Here is a 24,152-nt window from a genome sequence, read left to right on the forward strand (position 1 = left end):
TGTTGTCTGTTAATTCATTTGTGTTTTCCGATCAAACTAATGGTTGTTTTGTTTTTGCTGCTGGTCTCCATATGATTGGGAGTAGTTTTAACACAAAATCTAACCTCTTGGAAGTCCTTGCTTTCATCCTGAAGTTATGGGATGTTTTCCTGGGCTAGTGAGTACCTTTGTAGATTAGGCCTCTAAATATGTTGCCAAAACCCTTTTGTAAAAGTAGTAAGTGTTTGTTGATGTGCCTTTGAACCACAGTTAGGGCTTTGAGAAATACCTTTTCATTTAGTAACAAGACTAAACAAGGGGCTGGATTCTTGAATTCTTGCACTTCCAAGGAAGGTTTTTTTGGGGGGGGGGGAGGATTTTTAAAGAAATGTTCTTAAAATGGGATTTGGCCCTGGAAAGGAAGTGTTTTAAGGTTGGTCTACTCCAAACCTTACACCAGTGCTTCTCAACCAGGATACCAGATTCTTTTAAGGGTGATGCAGGGTACCAGGCAATATTAGATGTACCAACACCTATATTTGATAAACCCAGATTTTAAATGAAAAATTAAATTTGTCAAAAGCATTCTGACCTGCTGTGGTCAGAAAAATTGCTCTAGTTTTGTATAGTTAAGAAACAATTACAGGCATTTTCTGAGCAGTGCCTTGATCTTGTAAGAAGGGTTGAGAACCACAATCCTAAACTCCATTGCAAGATTCTGATTTGTTTGGTGCTGCATTCAGCTTAACAGTGGTTGGTAAAGAGAACATGTTACATATTCTTCTTTTGAAACAGTTTGCCTTCACTTGGCTAAAAGCTTACCTTTAAGCCATATGTCTCTATGTACTACCCCAAGGGTAATGGTAAAACAAATGAATACACATCAAGCCTCTCCCCTCAATTTAATCATAAACACTACTCTTTTCCTAGTGCACACCAGGAAATGTTTACCATATTTCAAAAACACCTTGGTAGATGATGAGATGACTCTTGCTGGCTAATATTGCAGGGCAGGTTTTTTTTGTTTTTTTTTTTTCTTTAAATTAGAACAAGGGAGAAACCAAACTGTTGTATTGGTTTATTAGTTTGGTTTGTTTCAAGCAAGTTGGACTGAGCCAAAGAACCAGAGTCAAATACACTTGACTCTTCCTGCAAGTTCAGGACTGATCTCTGTAACTGTGTGTGGGGGGGGAGGGTTGTTTTTTATGATCTGCTTGCGTAACCGCATAATGGTGCAAGAGCAGCTTGCAACTGCTGAAGTTCTGCTAGTTCAAAGTCCTTTGAAATTACTTGCAAAGAAAGAACAATATAATTGTTGTTTTTCTTATAATGGATGACAGAAGGCTGAGAACTTTCAGATTTCAGCTTTTCATTTTTTTTTTTTTATGGTGTAAGGCTGGAAGCTATTGCATGATGCCCAACAGCAAAGGTTTAAGGGAAGACACTTCATGTATTTTACCACTTATGTACACTACCATCCTCTCCTCTTTCCATCTTTGCTCCTCCCAGTCAAAACTAACAGTTTACGTTTTGTTAAGTCCCAACCAGGAATCATCAGAGACAATCATGGAGCACTGGGCTCCCCATTTCTCATACTTGGATTTAAAAAAAAAAAAAAAAAAAAGCCACAGTGAGGCAAAAGGAAGCCTTCATACTGTATTTATGACAACACTAGAGGGAAATGTTTTGCAACTTCTGAGCATTGTGAGTTACAAGTAACACCTCGTTAAAATGAGTCTGAGCTATGTGGGTAAAGGCTTTTTCTAAACATGAATTGCACTGCTATTTGATTGAAAACAGTGCAGTTGGAGGAGTTTGACCCATTCCTGTCATCCAATGTAGATGCAGTTCCCATGCAGGAAAGGGTACAGACTATTTGAATGTATACAAAAAGATTAAGGAATAGAAGGCTTTCAGTGTGAAAACAATGTGGGCCCATCTGTGCTGGCCAGTCAAGCTATACTGGAACTTGGATTCACTACAAGCAAGAGGAATGAGGTGTCCCTTGACTAATTTAATGTTCTGTAGTCAGTAAAAATATTTGTTTGAATTATGTGCAGAATGGGAAAGGTAGAGACAGCATCTGGAAATTCAAGCCATGTAGCAACTTTTAAGGGAGTAATGAAAGTTGTAATTCTATAGTAACATGAACTGTTACTTTGCTCTGAGATGTTTGGTTTCAATGTCAAGTGCTAGTATAAACAGGACAAACTCTCCACAGTAATCTTCATACAATTTTTTTTGACTGTTTCAATACAATTCCGTTCATGGGGAGCTTGCTGAGAAAAAGGCTTTCAGTAATAGCAAATACCTTAATGCAGGCAGGGGCATACCTCCACAGTCCTTAGCTTACTGAGACAGCCTAGAGCAAAAAGCCAAGTGCCTCTGCTGTCTGGGTGTTCAGTCAGACAGCACTGCTGTGGTTTTTCTTTTGGGAACAGAGTAATATATACATACATCATCAGCTTTGTCTTGGCTATATTAAAAAGAGCCTGTTTTGAAGAAAGTGCAATAAGTTGCCCTCCAGTAACAAAGAGCCTAATCCATAGGCAGACTTAATTATTCTAATTGTCTTGGTGCCTGCCACTTTAAGAGCTAGGCCAGGGAGAAGGCAGGTGTCTGATGAGGGTGGCCATTTAATGCCCAGCTCTCTGAGTTGAAGGGGAGCAATTTGTGGCCAGCAGGGAAGAAACATCTCCCTGCTGAGTTCTGCTGCTCCAGAAAGACCTAGAAGGTAAGGGCAAAAGCTTATGGGGGTGGCTAGGAGGCTCTTGTTCCTGGGCGTGACCTAAAACTGTGCCCTGCTGGGGATGGGTGGCCTCATGGGACTCCTAGTGGTGTGGGAGGCCCCAGGCAATGCCAGGCCAATTACCACCCTGGTAAAAGGCGGGTTGGGGTGCCTTTAATCCCAGCTCCCACAGCCAGGTGGGTAATCCTGTAGCAGGGCCTGAGAAGGCAGACCTATGTTAGCGTGGGCTAGTTGCTCAGAAGCCTGATTTGAGGCACCCTTGACTAGTCAATGCTGAGGCCAGAACCAGAAGGGTCAAAAGGGCCAGGAGCCTACTGTGAGGGATGCCCAGAGCTGAGGGCCTGGGGTTCTGACTGGTCTTGGAGGTGAGACTAGGGCATGTGTGGCTGAAGGTCCCGGGGGCAGGGGCACACCTGAGAGGGGGAAGAGTGCAGGGAGCTAGGCACCTCAGAATGAGGGCAGAGTTGAGAATGAGGCCACCTGCTAAGAGAGATCTAGTTGGGGTCCAGACTGGAGGGTTATGGGGACCCAGTGTGGGGCCAGAGACATCAAGAACTTCGATACCATCTGCAAGGCATGGGCTGTAGTGTAGGGGATGTTTCAGAGCGGCAGATGACTCCCCCTGGCATCAGGGCAGAAAATGGACAGCCTCCCACCTAATTAAAACCATAGTTATGTATCATCAAGGCATGGTAGGAAAAAGAGAGGGGCAGGTGGTTAGCCCAGAAACAGTTGGGCAGGAAGGCCCCCTGTTACAGGGATGCATTTTGTTTTGTTTTTTTAAGTTGTCCTAGTTTAAATTTAGTGCAAGTCCAATGTGAAAATTTATTTTGGAAAAGCACAGGACTGCCTTAATGGAAAGTTGAGTCATATAACTTAATTACACTACTATGGTAAAAAGAGAACCTATTTTGTGTATGGAGAGTTGTTAAAAAGAAATATGCTCTTAACAGTATAAAATCATAATAACCATTGGAACCTGCTCCTTTCTTCCCTGGAGAACCATTCTTACTCACAGCTGGTGTTGAAGTACCTGTTACAGGAGACAATTCTTCCTTGAACATTTGGGCAATTGTTAGTTTATTGCTGTTCCTTTTCTGTGAGGATTCTGTTTTTACTACAATTTAGTAACTTTGTTTTGCATTTCAGTTTTGTTTAGCCAGAGTGCCCTAGCAATCTATTGTTGGCTTAGTGATGCACAACATCCCAGATATTCAGTTACTTCTCAGGAGGTTTTCACACAACTTTTTAATTCTTTCACCTGTAGTTCCTAGGAGCTTAGGGCACTTCTACATGTGCTCCTGGAGGGCAGGGGGGAGAAGGTGACACTAATTAGAGCAGCTCTGAGAGCCACCATAATTAAAGCATGGCAGCATCTTGTGTATTAACATCCCCATGCTTCAAAATGGTGGCAGGGGAACTTGAACTAAAGCTCATTTGACTGGCTTTATTCAAGCACCCCCACTGCCATTTTAAAGCACAGGGTTGTGAATATATGAGATACAGATGCTCGCTGGAGTGCAGTAATTACCACACTCCACCAGACTGGATTAATCAAGTCTGTTTTCATCATGCTGTAATTGCAGTGCATCAGAGCAGCCTGTGTGCTCGTGTATGGGTACCTTTAGTTAGCAGCAGCAACTGGAATGAGGGGAGATGTTAGCATTACTTCAGCTGTGAGCAATCTCTCCTCATCCTGTTCCCCCGCTAAGTGTGTACAGCTGCTGCCAGACCTTGGTTCATCTCTTGGGTTCCACTTCATGCTGCTCTCCTGAAATACAGTTGGCAAATATTCATTAGTGACAGTGCAGCAGCCAACCAGAATGAATGCTCAAGTACCTTTTGACAGATGCAGCCAAGCTACTTACTTTAATGGCCACAGTCCAAAAACTAAAGCCAGTGCAAGTCCTAGTTATCTGAGGGAGGAGGCCTTTGTGGTCTCCGTTGTTGCCTGGGAGGAAAAGTGAGTGGCAGGGGAAAGCTGCCATCTAGCAGAGGGGCTTAGAAACAGTATACCTGCAAGCAGCACTCTAAGGCAACGAGGCTTGCTGTTCAGGACCACCTGATTTATGATCTTTTTGAACTTCCACAAGCTCTAATTCTAGTCCAGTTGGCTAAACTGCTCTTGACAACATAGGCAGGAAATCTGTTTGGCCTCTAATAAGATAAGTTCCTGTAATTAAGACAAGAAAACCATGACACTGAAAAGGTCTTGGCAGGGAACAGACAGTTGTCCCATCCCTCCCCTGTCCCCCCTTCCTAGTCTGTATCAACTTCCCCTGTTTTGACTCAAAACCCAGGACAGTCAGACCCCTATAATTCCAAAGTCTGTTTCTGTGGTGTTTTGTTGGTTTGGTTTTGTTTTTTTTACCTTCAAATACTTCACAGGTACACTGTTTTCACCTTATGGCAGTGGTGCTCAACCTCTTTGGGGATGGTGCGAGGGGAGGGGAGTGTGTCCCTGTTGGTCCAGGGTCCAGATCCAGCTAGGGCTCTGATCCGTCTCCTATGGTGCTATGGGTCTCTGCTGTGCAGGAGGAAGGAGGTGTGGTCTGGTTAAAATCTTGCTGAGGATAATAAAGAGATTATTATGACATACTAGTTTTACTGCTAAACAGATTGAATACCTTTTGTCTCTGCTTTTGTCTGGCTGCTGGATAAGAGACTTTTATTAGGCCTTGCAGTGTGTCCAAGAAATCTGTTTCTTGAAGTGTGGGAGTGGCAGTGGCGTACAGGAGGAGAATCCAGATTTCTGGATTCATCCTGCCTGGTCAAGTTCAAACCAGCAGATTCTCTACCTTTATGGATGTGGATAAAGTATTCAGCATGTGCCGTTTCTTCAGTGTCTGCCATACCTGATGCCTGCTTTTCTCTCAGCCCCCACTTTCTCTCAAAGTACTATATTCTCATGAAGATTTAGCTTACCCGCTAGCTAGAAAAAAGCTAACAAAATGCAGCAAAGCCTTGAAAGCAGTGACTACAGCTTGACTTGTCCTTATTTTACTGAGCTCATCTTTAGAATTTCAAGGTTTTAAGTGTTCAAGAGAGGCTGCTTTGTGGCCCAGTTTTTCTTGCTCATTCAGTGAAAAATGGAGGAACACCTGAGTTGTTTCGAATTTATCCTTGCTTAGCTAGGCATCAGCACTGGGGCTGGCTTTCACGGCTGCCATGTCCTGTAATGTTCCTAATGGTTTATGAACGTGAGAGGAATGCACTTTGTTATTAACTTAGCCAGCCTGTCTTCCCCCACTTCTGTATTTTTACCTACTCCCTTTTTTTCCTCTCTGTCTCAGACCTTTTCTTTTCTCTTCAGTGTTCTGTCACACTCTTGGTCATGTCTTGTTTTTTCCTCTTTAGCCCTTTTAACAGCTTCTGTCTTCTTTCACCACAGGTTGAATGCTCTGGTTTGGCTTGATCTTGTGTGCGGTATCAGTCAAAATATCCAAAGCGTGTGTCCTAGCATTTTAAAGTTCGTAACAACAGATTTCTCACATGATTTAAAAACTTGTAGCTGCTTTATGGGAAACTTTAGGACTTCAAATCCTGCACAAAAAAACCCAACCAACCAACCAAAAAACACTTTAATCTTTCCTGTTTTGGAAGATGTTCTGGGTTTTGTTTTTGTACCCCTGCCCACCCAACCAGCCCTTGGAAAGTAGGGGATGAAGAGTCTTTTATATTTTCTTAAACTTGCCATTTTAAATCCACTCTCTCCAGCCGCAGAGATATATCAAGAGAAAGTGCAGGAGTTTGCAGCAATTTCAGGAATTCTTCATTTGGGTCTAAGGAAATACAGCAAAGACTTGCAGAATTTGAAGAACTGCAAATTCTTGGAAGTGACTGACTGCACAGATTTTGTGTAAACTTCTCCATTTTTTCATCAGAGCTAGTCAAAAGATCACCCTTTGCGATCAGAATGTTAAAATATAGTCTTCCATATTTCTAAAAATGTTTGCCACTGCTTGATTAGGAGCAACATGACAAATTCCAGGCTTGTTTAAATCATCTATTGTCATACTGGACTTGACCACACTTTTCACCCTATTCTAGTCATTGAAACATTTGTTAGTGTGACTTCCACATTAGAAATCTGCATGTGGCTAACCTGAAGTAAAAGCCCTGGTTATAAAATAAATAAATAAATAAAGGTGCATTCCTACAAGGACATTTGAACTGAGTCAAATCTGTAAACTTCAGGGAATGACTGCTTGGCAGATCTGTTGCTGTTGCCACTGCTGTTTCTGTGTCTTGTTGTGTTTTTTGTTTTGTTTTTTTTTGTTTGAGAAATACACAATTTATGATGTATGTGCTAGCATATCATTGCCTGCTCCTTAATTGGCTCAATGTAAGAAATGTTCAAGTATGTGATTTTTATGGCTGAAAACAAATAATGGAGGAAATTTTTCTTGCAAAAATTAATTTTTGTTCAGCTTTGGTAACTGTTACCACCTAATAGCTGCTAATCTGTGGAGGGTATAAATGTTCTTGCAGTCTGTTTTAAAAGTTTCATGCATGTGTTTTTTGGTTTTTTTTCAGTTGATAGGCATGGAAGACTGTATTGGTACCCCTGAGTCTTATCAGGACCCCTGACTTCAGAGAACAGGGTCATTTTCTCTCTTCCTTGCTCTCTTGCTGTTTTGTCTATTTTAAAACTAGCTGAGAATACTTAAACGAAGTTCTGGTGACATTGGAGTGATATAGCTGTGATGGTCTAGGAAAAATGCAAGTAGCAAGTTGGTCCAATATAGAGTATTGCCCACAAATACCCTTATTCTAAATGGAGTTCTGTTTCTTGTGACTGTTATATACCTTGCTGCAGAGGTCAATGCAACTTATTCAGGATTATCTATAACAAGATACCAAAGAGCCAAGACTGAAGGGGAACAGTGGTCAAGATGCCAGAGACCTCCAACTCTGGGGTTCCTCTGACAGTAGTTATATCTGAACAAAAATAAAAAATTAGATTAATCCCTTCAGACTGTCAGAGTAGCGAGCTTTCACTGTCAGGCCTGGGGCGTCTTTGAAGAATTAACATTTTGTAATAGGTTTGGCAGTGAGATAGCAGTTTAACATTATGCTAATCCAGTGTGGGCTTGTCCCACTTCAATGGTTGGACACTAAAGAGGTTTGAGATCGCTGTAGACTCCACGGCAGCAGAACTGGGATTTTAGCTGAAGGTATAGAGGCTCACGCGTTCAGATACACTTTGTTATTGATTCATCCGTAATGATGGAACTGAAACCCTGATAGGAAAGTCCTGGAGGATCTAGGATTTTTATTTTTTGAATACTTTATAACTGTTACAAAGGACTCTTCTGGGGAGGTCACTAAATGGGATAATGCTTCAAGAAAATAAATGGGAAACCTGAGCCTGCCTGGCCTGCATTTGGAAATGCACGTTTAAGCCTGAAAACCTGTGCTGTGTTCCTAACTGTCCCCAAGAGCAGAGAGCTGATTACTGAATTGAGGGTAAAGGCTACACACCAAATAGTAGCTTAGGTGCCTCCTACCACTCTAGGTATTTGAAGGATGAAAATTGGATTATGGATGTTGCCAAGAGGAAGGACATCTGTTTTCCAGGGCAAGAAGATTCTCACTGGCTCTGACTTGCACATGCATTGAGTTTGAAGTTTTTTTTTTTTCTGAAAAGACAATTGCAGCATTGCCACCTTCAAACATTCAGAACTCATGAGTCGGGGAATAGGAACATCTTGAGACTGGATTAAAAAAAAAAAGGGTTTTAGAAAATCACCTTGACATCTTTCACATGCTTTGCATATGTTTAAACCTGAGGATCACACTTTTTTGATCTTTATTCCTCCACAGGTGAAAGGACTAAACCATCCCCGGGGCATAGTGTGGCATGCAGGCCTCGGGGCAGATTGGTGGGGGGGAAGAGGGAGGGGCTGAGGCTGCACTGCCACAACAAGGATTGACCCCCTCACTGAAACGCCAGCATCTTACCAGTCGATGTGCTCTGCCCAAAAATGTTGCCAACCTCTAGACTGGACATTCTTTTAAAAAATAAAATTGAAATTCTGCAGTTTAAATATGATATTATAAACACATTTTTAAAAAGGTCTTGTGTGTGTATGTGTTGTGCACGTAAAAAATATAGCAAAAATCGTGAGTTGGAAAGACTTCAAATTACTGACATTAAGTAGGTTCACCTAAAAATGGTGGGGAATCAAGAAATTCTTGATGAAGCACAAGTAACAAGAATCTATGTGCCTTTCACAGCAAAAATAAACCACTTTTCTTCATCTTTTCTTAGGTCAGTCCATATCTTGAAACTTGGCATTGCCTCAGTACTATAAAGGGAGTGAAATGTAATGTCCTATTGTCTTATTGTACTGCACTAGCCCACATGGATATGTTAGAGAAGGGTGTCACTGCAAGGTGCTGTACAGCTTAATTGCCCTTGAAAATAGCTCAGTCAGGGTTATGGCAAGATGCAATGGACAGCAGACTAAGGGGAGGGAAGAATAGAGTAAGCTAGCTGTTTTATAAGCATGAGTCTTATTAGCTGGTCATGTTTAATCTTGTCTGTAAGATGAGCTAGGCAAGTGACCAGTTCCCAGTAAAAAAAACAAAAACAACTAAAAACATTTTTCACAAAGAGAAGATTTTCAGTGTGAAGAGAGAACCTCAGCAGTGTTGCCTGGCAGAGTAGATTTAAGGCAGAGAGAAAACATTTCATTAGTTCATGTGTCCAGAGAGGGTTAATAGTAGACTGCTCTCGTTCAGTCAGCTGTGTTCTCACCTAGCGGGTCAGAGTAGGAGTAAAGAAAAACTTAGTCCTGCAGCCTTCTGCTACATAGCACTTTGTAGGACTGAATGGGTCTTTCTTGCGTGCTGGGTGAGACGTGCTGACATCTGTGTATCTCTCACTTGCCTGGATTGAATTGGGTGTTTATGGAATGGAAAGTACTTACGAATCTTTAAACTGACCATCACTAGGTCTTTTTTTTTATCCTCCTCACTCCTCTGTAGGACTCTGAAACTCTAATAAAACTAATTGCCTGTGTGTCCTCCTTTTGTTCTGTCCATGTGCAAAACCCCAGAAGACCTGTCTCCCCCCAGCTCCGATAGTAAACACTTTTAACTGCACACTATAGTATTGCACAGCAACTGTTGCTGCTTACAATGGATGAGTCACTGCTTTAGGGTACCTTTTGACAGTTGTGATGCCTTCCCATTTTATTCTCTGCCCCCTACTTAAAAGCCAGCATGGGGAGGCAGCTTTAATCCTCACTGGACAGATGAACTGATGAAATGTCCTTTCTTCAACTTATATCTGTTCCTCTTGGCAACACTGGTCATGGTTTTTTCTTCATGGAGCTCAAAAATCTTTAATTAAAAAAAAAATCAAGTTTTTTACACTGGAATAACCCTTGCTTTTGATCAGAACAGCAATGCTTTATATAAGTAACTTGAAAATTTGAGCTATTAAGATTAAAATGAAAGAACTAAAAAGATAAATATTGGGGGTTTTTTTAAATGTGCCCACCAATTAAATGTTCTGTTTTTTAATTATGCAAAACTGCTATGGACAAAAGATGTAGCAAAAATGTAGTGGGTACGTAATCTTACTCACTTGAATAGCTCCGCTGAATTAAATGGAACACAACTGTGTGTAAACATTTGCCGTGTGAGGGCTAAACTCTGTATTATTAAGGTGTAATATGTTTGCCACTTGAAAACAACTGCTTTGGGGTGGCAGTAAATATTTGTGTGCTTTGTTCTGTTTTCCCCTTTAGATTTTAACAGTAGCTGGGAATCTTGAAACTTGATGCGCATAAATAGCTCTTGCATGCATGGCTTTAAGCTTTTCTAAGACTTGCATGTGCAGCTCCTTGCACCTTTCCCTGCCCGTAGCATAACATTGCAAATTTAGAGTGTAGCTTAGTAGAAGCATTTCCTCTTCTTGCCTTGTGGATATTTGTATTGGAAGGTGTTACTGGTTGTAAATCTAACATAGATTGTTGCTGAAATACAAAATTCATAAACCCTAGGCTATTCTGGAAGCTTCTGCTTCTTCAGCAATCTGCTTCTGGTCCACTTGCAGGTCTGCTGCTGAGCACGCTGGTGTGTTTTGTTTCCCCCCCCCCCACACCTCCCTGGCTTGGCAGTCGGCTGTGGGGGGACCCCGGGGTCCCCCCAAGACCCAGGAGGCACCAGTTACCAAGCCAGGAGGGTGCGGGGAGGCTCCCCGGCAGCCCAGAAGTGGACAAGAAGTGCTTCTAGTCCACTTCTGGGTCTGCTGCTGAAGCACGCTGGCATGTGCCTGTGGGACACTCCATTTACCCCCCCATTGCGGCATTGACAAGCCGCCTGGTGAAAAACATTTAAAGTTGTGTCTATGTCTGAATGGCTGAATCTTTCTGATTCGAAGAGATTAAAGGGTCTCCTGATTCGATTCGGCCACCAAATCAGGCCCAATCAAATCAGCAACCAAAGCTTTGCACAGCCCTAGTACACCCATCTGCCAGTGTATTTCTGTCTCTTGAAATCTTTGTGACAAGTTCTAGGATAGTTCTGGGAGAGGCATAAAGGCCACAGAGGGATCACTTCCCCTTGAGTTTTGAAAACGTGTTCAGACTTGATTTTTCTGACAGCTAGAGGCTAGTGCATAAACTCTGTGGCTTAATTGCTCTCCTGAATCTTAAAAGGGCTTTCTTTTGTTCCTCAACTCCACATTCTCTTCTTATTTTACGATCAGAATTTGATGGTTGAATTTTCTTTTTAGTAAATAACCTCATGCTCTTTGGCACTGTTGCTTTCTAGGCATTTCTCAGGGGCTTCTAACAGTATTTTACATGCTCTTTGTTTATAACTAGAACTTTCTGGCAATATCTGAAAAGGCTCAGATAATGTAAAATATTTGATTAAAAAACTACACTTTTTTTGAAAAAGAGGAAAAATTGTCAACTTTTTAACCCACTCGTAAGCAAGCGTTCATCTTTGATAGAGGGAAATACTGTCATTAGACAAGGTGAACTTGCTGTTTTCTAAGCTCATACAACAGTGTGTTTTTAGAGACTTGACTTGACAATAATGTTCTTTGAAATGGTGTGGCATATTGGTCTGATCTCCAAGACCCTTTGTGCCTGATCCTTTTTACAATCTTACTAGTGCAGTGGATGAAAGCCCTGATTGCTACTGAAAACAGAGGGATGTATAGTTCCCCGTAAGTCATATAGTGCAAATACATAGCCAAGCAGCTTGTTTGAATCTAGCAAACAAATTGTCTCGAGAAAGAAATAAGTTTGGTCCATGTGGAGAACTCCAGGCAGACCCCTCTCTCCCTACTTTCCATAGTAATTGCTGCCTCAGCTGTAATGTCATTGTGCTAAGATCATTTAATTACTGCATTATTAACTTTTACCTCAAAATACCATTATCTTGTTAGTTACAAATCAATTTGCAGTTGTAGATTTTTATACTAAAAATCAAATTCATTATAAACTACCCCTTTTAGGAAAGGGGAATTAGATGGTCTCTCACTACTTTTTTAACCGCTTCTGAGAAATAAGGGAGTAATTCAAGGGACAGTCACAGTCCAGTGTGCTGGTAAATGTAGCAAAAAAAGTTGTGACTGCTAGTACGGTGTATTTGCTCTGAAAATGTATACTCTCTTCTAATCACATGAGAATTATTTATGTTAATCACTTGGTTACAGTATACTGCTTCTAACCTTTCAGTGACCTGAGCTTAATGAGGCCCACCACGGCGGAAGGAACAAAGCAAAATTCTGAGAAACTTGAAGCAAAGTTGGAGCTGCCTTAAGGCTTCTAAATGTGTCGTCGTTTTGTGGCATGTGCATTCAGCTTTCAAATGACCTGCCCAAAGGAGCTTCCTTTCTAAATATTAGATCTTTAGCTGCTGTGTTTCTGCAAACTGCTCTTGTGCTCACTCTTTCTCTCCAACTTTCTACCTTTTGCACAACCACTTTCCATCTTTGTCAGGAAAGTCAGCCCATAAGATGTTATAGGGAAGTTTGGTATAATATAAGCTATCAGGGTTACTTTAAACAAACACAGTACAAATATGTGGGATCTAACATTATTTGGTTCTAGTTCTGGCTTTGAAGCTTTACTTCATGCATACGTGTGGGAGAATCCCTGCACCCCTCTCTTGCTGGGGGTGAGGGTGCACCTAAGGTTTCTGGGCACTCTTGGCCTACAGATCACCTACATCAGACATCATGTGAGAAGTGAAGTTTACAGCATACTCTCTTTCTGTAACAGTTTCTAAAATCCTCGGAGAAGGTGGGGGGCAAACTACATAGCTACCTTTGTTTCCCTGCCTCAGTGCCTTTGTTGCCCTTGTGCATTCTTAAGAATTCATTCAGAGTACTCTTAACAATTTAGGATCCTTCCCCTACACCTGGCTTCTCTGAATCATGACCTCTTCCCTTCTCTTCCTGTACCAGAGACCTGCGCAGGTCTGATTTAAAGGCCTGCTTCCGACCCACACCTGATATTATACAACTGGACCCAAGCCTGCAACCCACACCACTAGCAATTCTTACTGACTGACCCAACCTGCTTTAGGCAAACCCACAATCTGCCCTGTGCTGCTGACAGATGTGGAAAAAAACCCCGTGCTTTCCTGGAAGCAGCAGCACATTAGTTCAGCCTGGCTCTACAGCATCTGTATAGATCGGGTGTATCAGTGGGGCTTTTTGGCATTTTTTTTTTCTCAAGCCGATTCAATTGGCTGTTAGATAAAAGCACCAAAAAGGCCCTGCTGAACTGCCCAGTCTATACAGACATTGAGCAAGCTGGATCAAATAAAATGCTGCCTCTTTTGGGCATGTGTTGGGCAGCTGCAGACAGACTTGGGGGAGGGATGGATATAAACATGCTTTTACCAGTAGCAGCAGCACATTAGTGTTCAAGATGGCTGCGAAGGAGATCAAACAAAAGATGGGTCAGGGTGGGTTACACCCTGATCTATTGTTTGATCTCCTTCGCAACCATTCTTCCTTTTTTGTTTGCTCTCGTTTGCACTGCTGCTTCTAGTAAAGTTCATTTTTTTTTTTCAAGTCTGTCAGCAGCTGGAGGTGAGGCTTACCCAACCAAAGTCTAACCCAAACTTTATTTTTTTTTTCCAGACCTGCACCCAAACTGCAAAATGTGAAGTAGTTGGCATTCCCACCCAAGCCTGACCCACTTCGCGCATCACTTGCGGATACCCAACCTGGTGCAGGACTTGACCCTGTACAGGCTGCCTTCATCTTTCCACAGTTGAGCCAGCCCTTTTTATTACAAAGGCAGCACATTTGCTCCTCTTGTCTTCTACCTAAACTTCCTCTGTCCATCCAGGTTTGCCCTGAATGGCAGCCACTTCTTTGTCCATGCGGGCTCCGTTTGAATAGATTGCCACCAGTTTAATGTCTCACCTCTGTTAGCCCTGTGCCTGGCACAAGAATTTCTCCTGTCTCCACCTTTTTGGTTTTTAGCTCAACTTGAGGATGTGAGAAAGGCATGCCTAATAATGAAAATGGAGTTTGCAGTCTGACCTAGATGTGCATAATTCCATGGTAACTTAGATCCACTCTGTAACAATTTTTTAATATTGTATGTTGGCTTGGCTGTTGGGCTCTTTACTAATATATATATAGGTTTAGTTAAAGGGACTGTTGTGGAGGAGTCAGAAGAATAAAAATACTTTGAGAAATATTTTGTAGAAAAATGGCTTTAAGCATTGAGAGACAAAGCCCAACCTATAAATTTGGAAGATTTGACCTCTGCTGCTCATGGACGGCTAAGTCACTGCAGTTCATGAGACAGACTTTTGCTAGAGGTCATTAAACTAGCAGCACATATTCTCCTTTCAAAAATGAGTTTATTGGCTCAAGTAAAGGCAGTGACTTGATGTGCCAGCTATATTAGCAATTTAAAGCTTATTAGTAGTGAGACTCCTTCAAGACTTTTGTCACTTAAGCAATTTTATATTTTTAGGTGCATTTCTCCCTCCTCCAGCATACTATGCATATATAAAATAAATCTAGGCTTATGTGTTGTGGTCTTTAAAAATCTTGGTAGCACTTTAGGCTTTTTCTGATTAAAGCAGTTGTACAAAGTTTTTGTTTGTTTGTTTGTTTGTTTTAATATATTTTGATTTTGGAAAAGTATCCGGAGCACACAATCTTTGGTACTAATAATCTTCCCCCACCCCTTCCTGTGTGTGTTTTCTAGTGGGATCTGGCTGATCATGTCCATGGCACAAGTCCTCACTTCAGATGGATGGTGTTACGTGTTTTTTCTTGCAGTTTAGTCAAACTTGGTAGATGGAACATTTTGACCTTGTTTTTAGCTAGCCAGTGTTGCAAAAGCAATTTAGGAATATTTTGGAACCTAACTTGTCAGAAATCCACGGAGCTTTAACGCTGCTGGTAAGGATGAGGGGGGTGGAGGGAGAATAGCGGAAATGCTGGATAAAATGATTTGTAAGCACTCTCCCCTCATCAGCATACCATTCATAGAAAAAATGTTTTGAGTAAGTATTGGAATTTGTGTAAAAAAACAAACAAACAAACAAAAAAAACAAGTTTTCACTTGAGAGAATAATGCAGTTATCTTGGTGACTGTGTGTAGTGTAAAATGCTCAGATGTTGACATGTTGGGTATTATTTTTCCTTGAAGCAATGAGGAAATTATTTTAAAGAAACCCATCAAATTTTGAGGTGCTGGTTAAAGGTCTGATGTAATAATAACAAATAAAGCCTGTGCCAAGAGATGAATGATTTGTTTGCCATTTAATAAGGCAGAGCTCTGTTTGTTTGGTTTTTCCTTTATTTCCCTTGTGCCCAAGCGTGGGTTTATTAACACTTTCAATTATAATATAATTATTATATTTTGACCTAGGGACAGCTTAGGCTTGATGTCCTCTGTATTAAAATAGTAAATATAAAGATTTAGAACACTTTTATTCCCCATAAAATTGCTTTCCGTGACTTTTTTTCTTTTTTATGGGCCTCTCTTTTGCAGACCTGTTCCTCCATCAGCTAAAAAGTTAAATGTCAGACAATTCATAGCCCAGCAGACAGCTCTGTATTCAAAAACGGGCTTAAGTTGGATTTTTTTTGTCTGTTCCCAAAACCCTCTGCAGTTTCAAACTTTGCAGTCTTGAAACAGGAGCAGATTCACCCTTTTCATATTGAAATAGTTTTCTTACAGAATGCACTTGCATCTCCCAGGATGTGCAACCAAGCTCTCTGCTATGTATAAAAATGCTAATTAATTCTAGCATCTGTTTCTGTAAAATCCTGAACAAATGTTCAATAGCTAGATCAGAGTTAAGCAGATGCAATAGACCTAATTCAAGATGGCTGCAAAAAATGGAGTTACTGCGTTCTAAAGCAGAAAGGAAATGCTTAATCAAAGAAAAGTAGATGGATACTTAAATTCAGATAAGTTGTTGAGGCCACCCAGTTTCAAAAATAGGCCTGTAGTGTGCTTTGGGGAAATGCATCAGTGGTTTCAGAATGCCTGGGCCCTGCTGCTGCACATAGCTCTATTGATGCTTGAATTCCTGTTGGGCTGTATTTTAAATCTCTTGTCTTAACTGTATGCTAGTACATTTGTTTTGACCACAAGGTTGATGTACTCTCATTTTGGTATCAATAGTTTATAACAAAGAAATGAAAACAGGGATTTATCAGAAAGAAGGATGTTGGGACTAAAATATATCTTTTCTTCTTTCCCACATCTTGCTACACTTGCTTCGTTCTCCTGCCTCCCATCTTAAATGCACTTCCTTTTTGTGGCTAAGTCTGCGTTTCTTTTTCTCTTTGCATTAAAGCACTTATAACCCCTCCCCCAGCCGTATTTGCATTGAAATTACTGGTTGCAGACAGGGTATCAGTTCAGTAGTGTAGTGCTGTAGTTTTTAACCACTTTTCATTTGTGAACCCCTTTGGAAATTTCAAATGAAGGGGCAAGACCCCTTTGAAACTTTAAGTGTGGGTATTCACGTACTTTTGATCATAGTCATTTTTCGAAGACCCATTAGACATAGTCTGTGCATCTGCAGGGGTCTGTGGACCAAAGCTTGAAAACCACCAGTGTAGCTGAACCAGCTTTGAGAAAGGCAAATGATGCTCAGTATTTTTAAAAACCGTGCTCAAAAACTGCTCATGTTGTTTATAGATATGGTGGGTGGAGAGGATGGGAGGTGACACTTTGTACATATTTGTCTCGGACTAAGTGTAAGAGACAAATATGAGATGGGACAGAGTGTAAGAGTCAAATATTTAAATAGAAGTCCTGAAACAACAATAGACTGCTTTTTTTCCAAACTGTTATACCAGCTAATGGACATTCTCTACTTATTGTTGCTTTTAGACACATGCTATAACTTGGATTGCAATAGTACCTAATGTACCAGCCAAGACTTTGCATCTCATTTTGCTTGGCACTTTTTGGAGAGACAGCATTTAAAAATCTGTATCTAAATAAGCAAATTGTAAAGAACATTCATCAAAAATTAGGGCTATGAAGAAGAGAAGCTTCTTTTGAAATACTTGCATGGCAAATATTACCTGAAGTGTAAATTTATCCTAAAGGGGCTTCACTTATGTAAATCTCTAACTGATCTGTTCCAGTATTTGAATGTGGTGAAATGGTATTATCCTAATTGAGAGAATCATTGAGGTTTCCAGTACCTGTGTCTAGCCAATAGTCAACTTTCCTCAATGTAACTGTCTGCCAATCCTAGTTAATATTTGCTTTATTGCCATGCATGCGTGCACACGCACACTTTTCAAATGTCTGTATCAAACACAGAAACTTTGCAAATTAGAGTTGCTGTTGTTCTGTTGAGTTTCGTTGTCTATAAGAACTTTTGAAGTCCGATAGCAAGTCCGGTCTAACATTCAGCATTTCTTGCCTTTCTTTCCTTTCTCTTAATAAATAATTGTTGATTTTTCTAGTTCAGCAGGAGAGCTGCAAACAGGTGCCTTTTCAGTCTTGCAAAGAGAAACCAAATAAATGTTTGCCCAAACCTTTTCAGGTCAATATCTCTGTCTCTCTCTTTTTACTATTTAGCCTTTCCCTACTTGCCATAGTTCAGCCAGGAAAAGTTTTTCCTTTGCAAGGTAAATCTGTGACTTTTGTGTCCTTTTCAGTATCAACACAAAAGCACCACTAGGCTCTTTCAGATCTTTGTGGACCTAGACTCAGTTTTTTGACTTCCTCAAATTTGAATTTTGAATATATATATATATATATTTCCCCCCACCCCCAGGCAAATTTGAAGAAAAAGAGGATCGTGTTCCAAAACTGGAGCATCTTAATAACCTCGCTTATCTGTGCAACATGAATGTGGTGCTTAACAAGAAAGACCTACTCAAGATGGAATTGCTGCTTTTGGAAAGCTTCAACTGGAACTTGTGCCTGCCAACCCCAGCACACTACATAGACTACTACCTCTTTGCCTCTGTGGTTGAGAGTGACCTCCACAATGGCTGGCCCATCACGTCATTGACCAAAGTCAAAGCTTTCATGGAAAAATATGCTTACTACTTCCTTGATTTCTCGGTGCAAGGTAATCTCTTGGCCCAACTGAAGTACAGGCCATGCATATCTTTCAGTGGTTGTCTTGGGCCCATGGCAAAAATCCAAAAGGAGATTAATGGCCAGGTCTGTGCTACAAAGTTTTGACAATATGGTTAAAGTTGGCTATGGATGCAGCTATGCCAAGAAGGGAGGGTTCCTGCTAACTCAGTTTGTCATTTGGACGAGTTGTGATTTTTTTTTTTTTTTTTTTTCTAGCATAGATGCTTCTTTTCTGGGCATATGTTAGGTTAGACCTAGGAGGTGTTGTTGCTGTAGTTATAAATACCATCATGTGGCCAAGTCCAGCGCTATTTAAAAAAATGACACAATAGGTGCATCAAAATATCTGCAAAGCAATTTCCCTCCCTGCTGCAGGATACGAACAAACGTCATTTTTACATTCTTGGGAAAACTGTTGTTTTAAGTCGAGTGAAGTTGATATTCACTGTATGATGCCCAGTTGAAACCATTTTTGGCTGTTTGCTGGAAGCTAGATAATGCACTTGGGTTACATAGAACAGGACAAATCATAGTGGTTTGGAAAAAAGATACAGGGCCTTAACTGGCATGGAGTTAGTACTGCTCACCTTGACTTAGACTCATTCTGGTCTTGGGATGCTACTCTGAGACTTGGTATATCAAAATCAAAGTTTGCATTTAGCTTGTTGGTCTTATTTGGTCTAGTCTTGTGTAAGGCAAATAAACAGGCTCCTTATGGTGATGGGCCAGAGCATAATCTATCTTTTTTTTTTTTTTCCTTTAGATCATACTTTTCTCAGCTTTCGTCCATCTCTGATCGCTGCTGCTTGTGTGTGTGCTTCACGCATCTGTATGCAGATTTCACCTTCCTGGACTACACAGCTCCAGCTGTTAACAAGTTACTCTTGGGAGCATCTTGCCCAGTGCATCGAAATGATGCTCATGTAAGACTTGAACTGAAGTTACCTACTTCTTACACTCTTGATAAACTTTTCCTTTTTAGGTAATACATCTGATAAGACTCATAAATTCTAGCTGGTTCAGCTATAACCATATCCACATGAGACTTGTACATTTCAAGCCACTTCTGGGGAGGGGGCAACTTTCCAGCTAGTCAGTGCTGACTGTTTAAAAAAAAAAAACCCAACAACCAAACATATTGCACCTTGAAAAATGGTCAGTTTTTCATGCTGGGCAATTAAATTACAGGATAAAATTTTTAATATACTTCCCCTACAGCTTCAGCAAGGAGCTGTCTTTTTGTGGGGGATATTGTTACAGTTGGCACATGAAGTTGTGCTCTAAAAAAACAAACAAAAAAACCCTCAAGCAAACAAACAAAACAAAACAAAAAAACCCCAACAGGGCCCCAGCCACAGCAATATGGTAGGGAGACATTCCAGAACAATTATCCCCATGCCTCCACTGTCATGGTTGTATTTCATCAAGACACTGACCGAGTTTATGTGGATTCTCAGGAGTCCTGTTAGCAGAAACTGGAGAGGATTAATATTGTTCATTTTGAAGAGCACTTTTTAATTTACAGCACGGGTGTGAGCCAAATGTCATCATTAAAACATTCTTATGGTGCAAAGTGAGTGGGGATGGACGGATCTGTTCCTCAGGTCACACTAAGAAGAGAGAAATATGGATAGTAAGCAAAATAATTTAATTTAATCTGCTCATGACATTCTACCAGAGGGCTCAGCCCCAAGGCCATAGTAGACTATGACAAAACTGTCCACCTGACTAAAGGCCTGTCTCTACATGTAGTTTGTTCCTGGATTTTTGGAGTATGCATGTCCACATAAAAAGCTCATCAGGAACAACTGCAGGTTTAGGCGAGTTCATACTGGAAGCAGAAACAGGTTGGCAAAGGAGCGATTTGTGAAAGCCCCTCTAGGATAGATCCTCTCTTTGCACTTTCTTGACGAACCTTTTACTTATTTTTTTTTTCTTTTTTTAGCTACTATGAGAATGATGTCCAAGAAACCAGCAATGTGAAAAAGCAAGTCACGCTGCAGCAGCAGCATGTGATGGGAAGTCTAAACCACCAAACCACGACTCAGGTCCTGTTTCAGCAGTCTAGCTACCACCCACTTGCCCAGCATTCGACTGCCCTTTCCCAGTTCCAGTCTCCTGTGCAGGATTTGTGTTCTGCTTATCGTGACTCCTTACAAGCTCACAGGCCCAGCAGCTTGCTTTCAGGGAGTGCTAATAGCTCCCTGCATTCTTTCACAGCTCTTCAGGCCAGCCTGCAGCCATCTACACAGTCTCTGCCCATGCAAGCACCAATTGCTATGCAGGTGGCTATAGCAACAGAGCCTAGACACTGTATCTCCATGGCCTACGGCAGTAGCTATTTCAGTGGACATCACTCGTACACAGCAGGGTGTTTTGACAGATGACCCATGAGAAAAGAAGACTGCAAAAATAAAACGGAAAGAATAGTTTCTGATGGTGCACAAGCTCAATGTGAATTTGCAGTGTGAAGGAACAGAATCTCTATACCTGACTCACTCAGGACATGCGCTTCTTAAAATGTGGGTGCCTTTCTTGCTAGGATTGAGCTGTTGGCTTTTGGCTGGTAATAGGAGCCTGAGAAAAATGCATGCAATAACATAAATCACTGCAAGATGTCACTTTGAAAAGAATCTGTGTAAAAATCCTATAAGGGTCTCACCACCTTTGTCTTCCATATAATGGGCTCCAGTGGATCACAAATGCTAAAGATTGTTATTTGGAGTTATAAGCAGGAATGCCTGCAGGGATTCCTGGCCAAATAACAATATTGCTGGAGGATTTTGTTGGAATTTGTTTTTTATCCAAGTGGATGGTCTCTCTAATAGCAGCCTGTACCACTGATAATTGCCACTCACATGAGGTTTGACACTTCAGAGATGAACAGTTCCATTCTGCAGGATCTCTGTGCAGGATATTGGTTTCCCTTTTTGACCTGGAGTGACAGCTCAAAACTCAAACTGAAAAAAAAGACCAGAGGACTATGAAACATCTTTGCCTTAAAATTGTAGAATTTAGGTGTGGTGCTACTCAACAAAACTTCACTCTGCCTTGGTATAAAAACAACTCAATCCTAAGATCACTTTTGAGACTTTAAGATGCTGCTGCTCTATAAGATTGTGTATAGTGGTAATTTGTTTAGTAGAATTGTTTACAAGCTTGTATCAGGGATTTAATGTTACTTGAAGAAAACCCCTTGGAAAAAAAATTCTTGAAGGGCTTCACTGTTAAGTATTTTTGGCTTTGTCTTGTGGTCAAAGTACAATTCAGGATTGAATATCTTGTGCTAATTGGGGAGGAGAAAGGCAACTGGTTAATGCTAACAAGAAGTTAGGGTGAATTGCACCTGTTCAAAGATGATATGGCTAGACTGTGCCGAGATGTGGTGTCTATATACTGTTTTGGTGCCAGACGGAATATATATACCTGGTAGGCTGAAGTTTCTAGTAATCTCTGAAATGAGAAAGATGCCTACTCCCATTTATCCAAAGGCTTGCTTTAAAAAAATACTTTTAAAACTGGAATAGGAATATTCTTTTCTTTGAAAAAATCTGTGTAGGATTTCTGTGGTAATGTGGATGTTTCCAAGAAACATGAAGATTTCTACCAGAGTATTGGGTGCTTGTCTGATGTGTGAACATTGTTCTGTAGTTGTTGGAAGCCAGTGTTGTTTTTAAAAGGTTCTCAGGCAGCAATACAGATAAAGTGCAATATGTTTTTTACTGACCTGTGGCAAATGTTTGGTTTTTTCTTTTTTTTTCCTTTTTAAATGTCACCTGTCAGTCAGGGCTGTTTTTAAGTTATGTTTTTAGATGACTGTTTTTTAAAGGGTGTGTTCTGGTGGAAGTAAAAATGTCCCTCCCAAATGTCCTGCCTTGTTAGTGTGTGTAACTAAGAGGGTCTCTACAAAATACATACTGCAGCTCTTTGTAACCCTGTAAGAGATGTCCTCAGCAGAACAGGTGAGAAGTGTCAAACTTTTTATTTCGTTTTATTTGTAAAAATTACAAATCCTAAATGAAGAGGCGATGCCTTATGGAAATTAGTTTAGTAACTTAGAGAATTTAGTTCACTTTTGTCCCTACTCTGCTGGGGTTTTTTGTATTTATGTGAAACTAATTTGCAGAGTTTTAGTATATTTTAATGTATGTTGTAATTAATTGGCTCAGTAGGTTGTAAAGAACCACTTAAACACATCAGAAACTTTGTCAGTCCTTACTGTGGATTCCAACTGTGTTTTCTTAACCCCTATAAAGGAGGTCATGGGTAGCCTCATGTTTTGATGGGCTGCACTCACTCCTAGTGAGCATTTCCGCTAATTTCTTGATGAACACTGTCCAATAAAAAGGCCTACAACTGTACTTGTTAATACATTCTTGCTATGTATTTCATTGTTGTATTGGAGAATGCCTTCTTACACATCACAAAAAAGTAAATCCTTGATTAAATGTATCGAGCACTGTAAGCCTGTGTAGCACTTTATAGGTCACAAAGAAAGAAGTGCTCTGTCAAATATGGGGTGGCGGAGCAATAAACATGGTTTAGGAAATCTACCTAGGAAGGATTGAGGTGATGCTACTTACTGTGGAGAAAGCAAGGTGCTCTTTCATGCATTAACAGTAGCAGAATGAAACAAAGTATTAAATCAATTGGAAAGGATGCAGAAGGATGATGGACATGGGATGAAATGACAGCTTACTGTTCCAAGTGACGACCATTATCCCTTGGACACCCTCTTATACTGTTTATGGGATTTTTAAAGCTGAGTTGGAGAGAATGCATCTGCCCTTCCCTCCTCTTTTATGGTCACTATATTTCTTTAGCCAAGATCTTTCCCTGGGTCCTCCAGGTTGTACTGGTTTTGGCCTTGTATGGGGCAAAGGCAATAGGAACACAGAAACATCTGAAGGGGTGCATAAAGGCTCTTCAGAATGTGAGAGTGGAAATCCCACTTCTGTCCCTATTCTGAGAGAATATATCCTTTCCTATGCCTCTGAATGCCAGCATAAATTCCGCTTCAATTTTCTGACTAATGTGCATTTAAGGCAAACGTAACTTTTCATCTGTGGGTATCATTCTTTTGATTAACATGTTCTTCCTCAAGCTAATTTAATGTGGTAGAGTTTCAGACCAACCTAATGGGGTTTTTAAACCTGATTCTGTCATAATGACACTTAAAAGAACTCACAAATGCACGGAATGTTGGATGGGTCTTTTAAGTGAATGGATCTAGCTACTTTAAGACAGGCTCTCGTTCCATTTACACGTGCCAGACAGAGTGTATCCAAATACTAAATTTTTTACAAGTTAATCAAGTTGTAATTTGCCAGCATGTATAACACAGCCATGAAGTTTTCTGTAAATGTAAATTTGGATGGCTTTTGGGTGTGACTGCAAAGTGATGCACTTGGTTCCCAAAACAAGACATGGCATTGGTCACCTGTTTTGGTAAGAGTAAGCAGAAAAGGTTAACTATAGAAATTGCTCAGTTGTTGTTGTTGTTGTTGTTGTTGTTTTAAACATTGACAGGTCTGCTAAAGAGATGCGGCAGGTGCATGTGAAAGCCTGCTAGTATTCACCTAGTGTGGAAGACTGGAATAAGCACTCAAGGTCTTGGCAATCTTGTAGAAAAATAAACAAGAATATCACAGAACCGATGTTACACATAATGGCTTAGGCTGCTCCTCAAACACAGCTTGCTCTCCCTGTTCTAGCCATAGTCTAAAATTCTGCACAGCTTTTACCTACTTTATTATTAATCGTTCCTTCACCAAAGACAATTTTCATCAAATCCTTAGCGTTGATTTACTAGCAAATACTAAAGGGCCTGTGTCTCACTGGGACCTTTCAAAGAGTGG

General features: G+C 40.7%; 1 protein-coding gene and 1 long non-coding RNA gene across 3 annotated transcripts in view; both read left to right on the plus strand.

Annotated features, from left to right (window-relative positions):
• The window catches only part of CCNJL (cyclin J like), a 43,575-nt gene extending 20,912 nt beyond the window's left edge, over nt 1-22,663 (plus strand). For both annotated transcript variants that reach the window (XM_019478570.2, XM_019478571.2), the window contains exons 3-5: nt 17,984-18,283; nt 19,058-19,217; nt 20,240-22,663. In XM_019478570.2, coding sequence (XP_019334115.1) covers nt 17,984-18,283; nt 19,058-19,217; nt 20,240-20,681 — 902 coding nt within the window. In that variant the 3' untranslated portion in view covers nt 20,682-22,663. The remainder of the gene's footprint in view (nt 1-17,983; nt 18,284-19,057; nt 19,218-20,239) is intronic.
• Nucleotides 2-8,806, plus strand: LOC132252487 (uncharacterized). Its single transcript, XR_009464396.1, has 2 exons — nt 2-2,713; nt 6,446-8,806. It is a non-coding gene; the product is annotated as an uncharacterized LOC132252487 (long non-coding RNA).
• Nucleotides 22,664-24,152: the final 1,489 nt, after the last annotated feature.

This window comes from Alligator mississippiensis, chromosome 9, assembly GCF_030867095.1.
Source record: "Alligator mississippiensis isolate rAllMis1 chromosome 9, rAllMis1, whole genome shotgun sequence".
NCBI lineage: Eukaryota > Metazoa > Chordata > Crocodylia > Alligatoridae > Alligator > Alligator mississippiensis.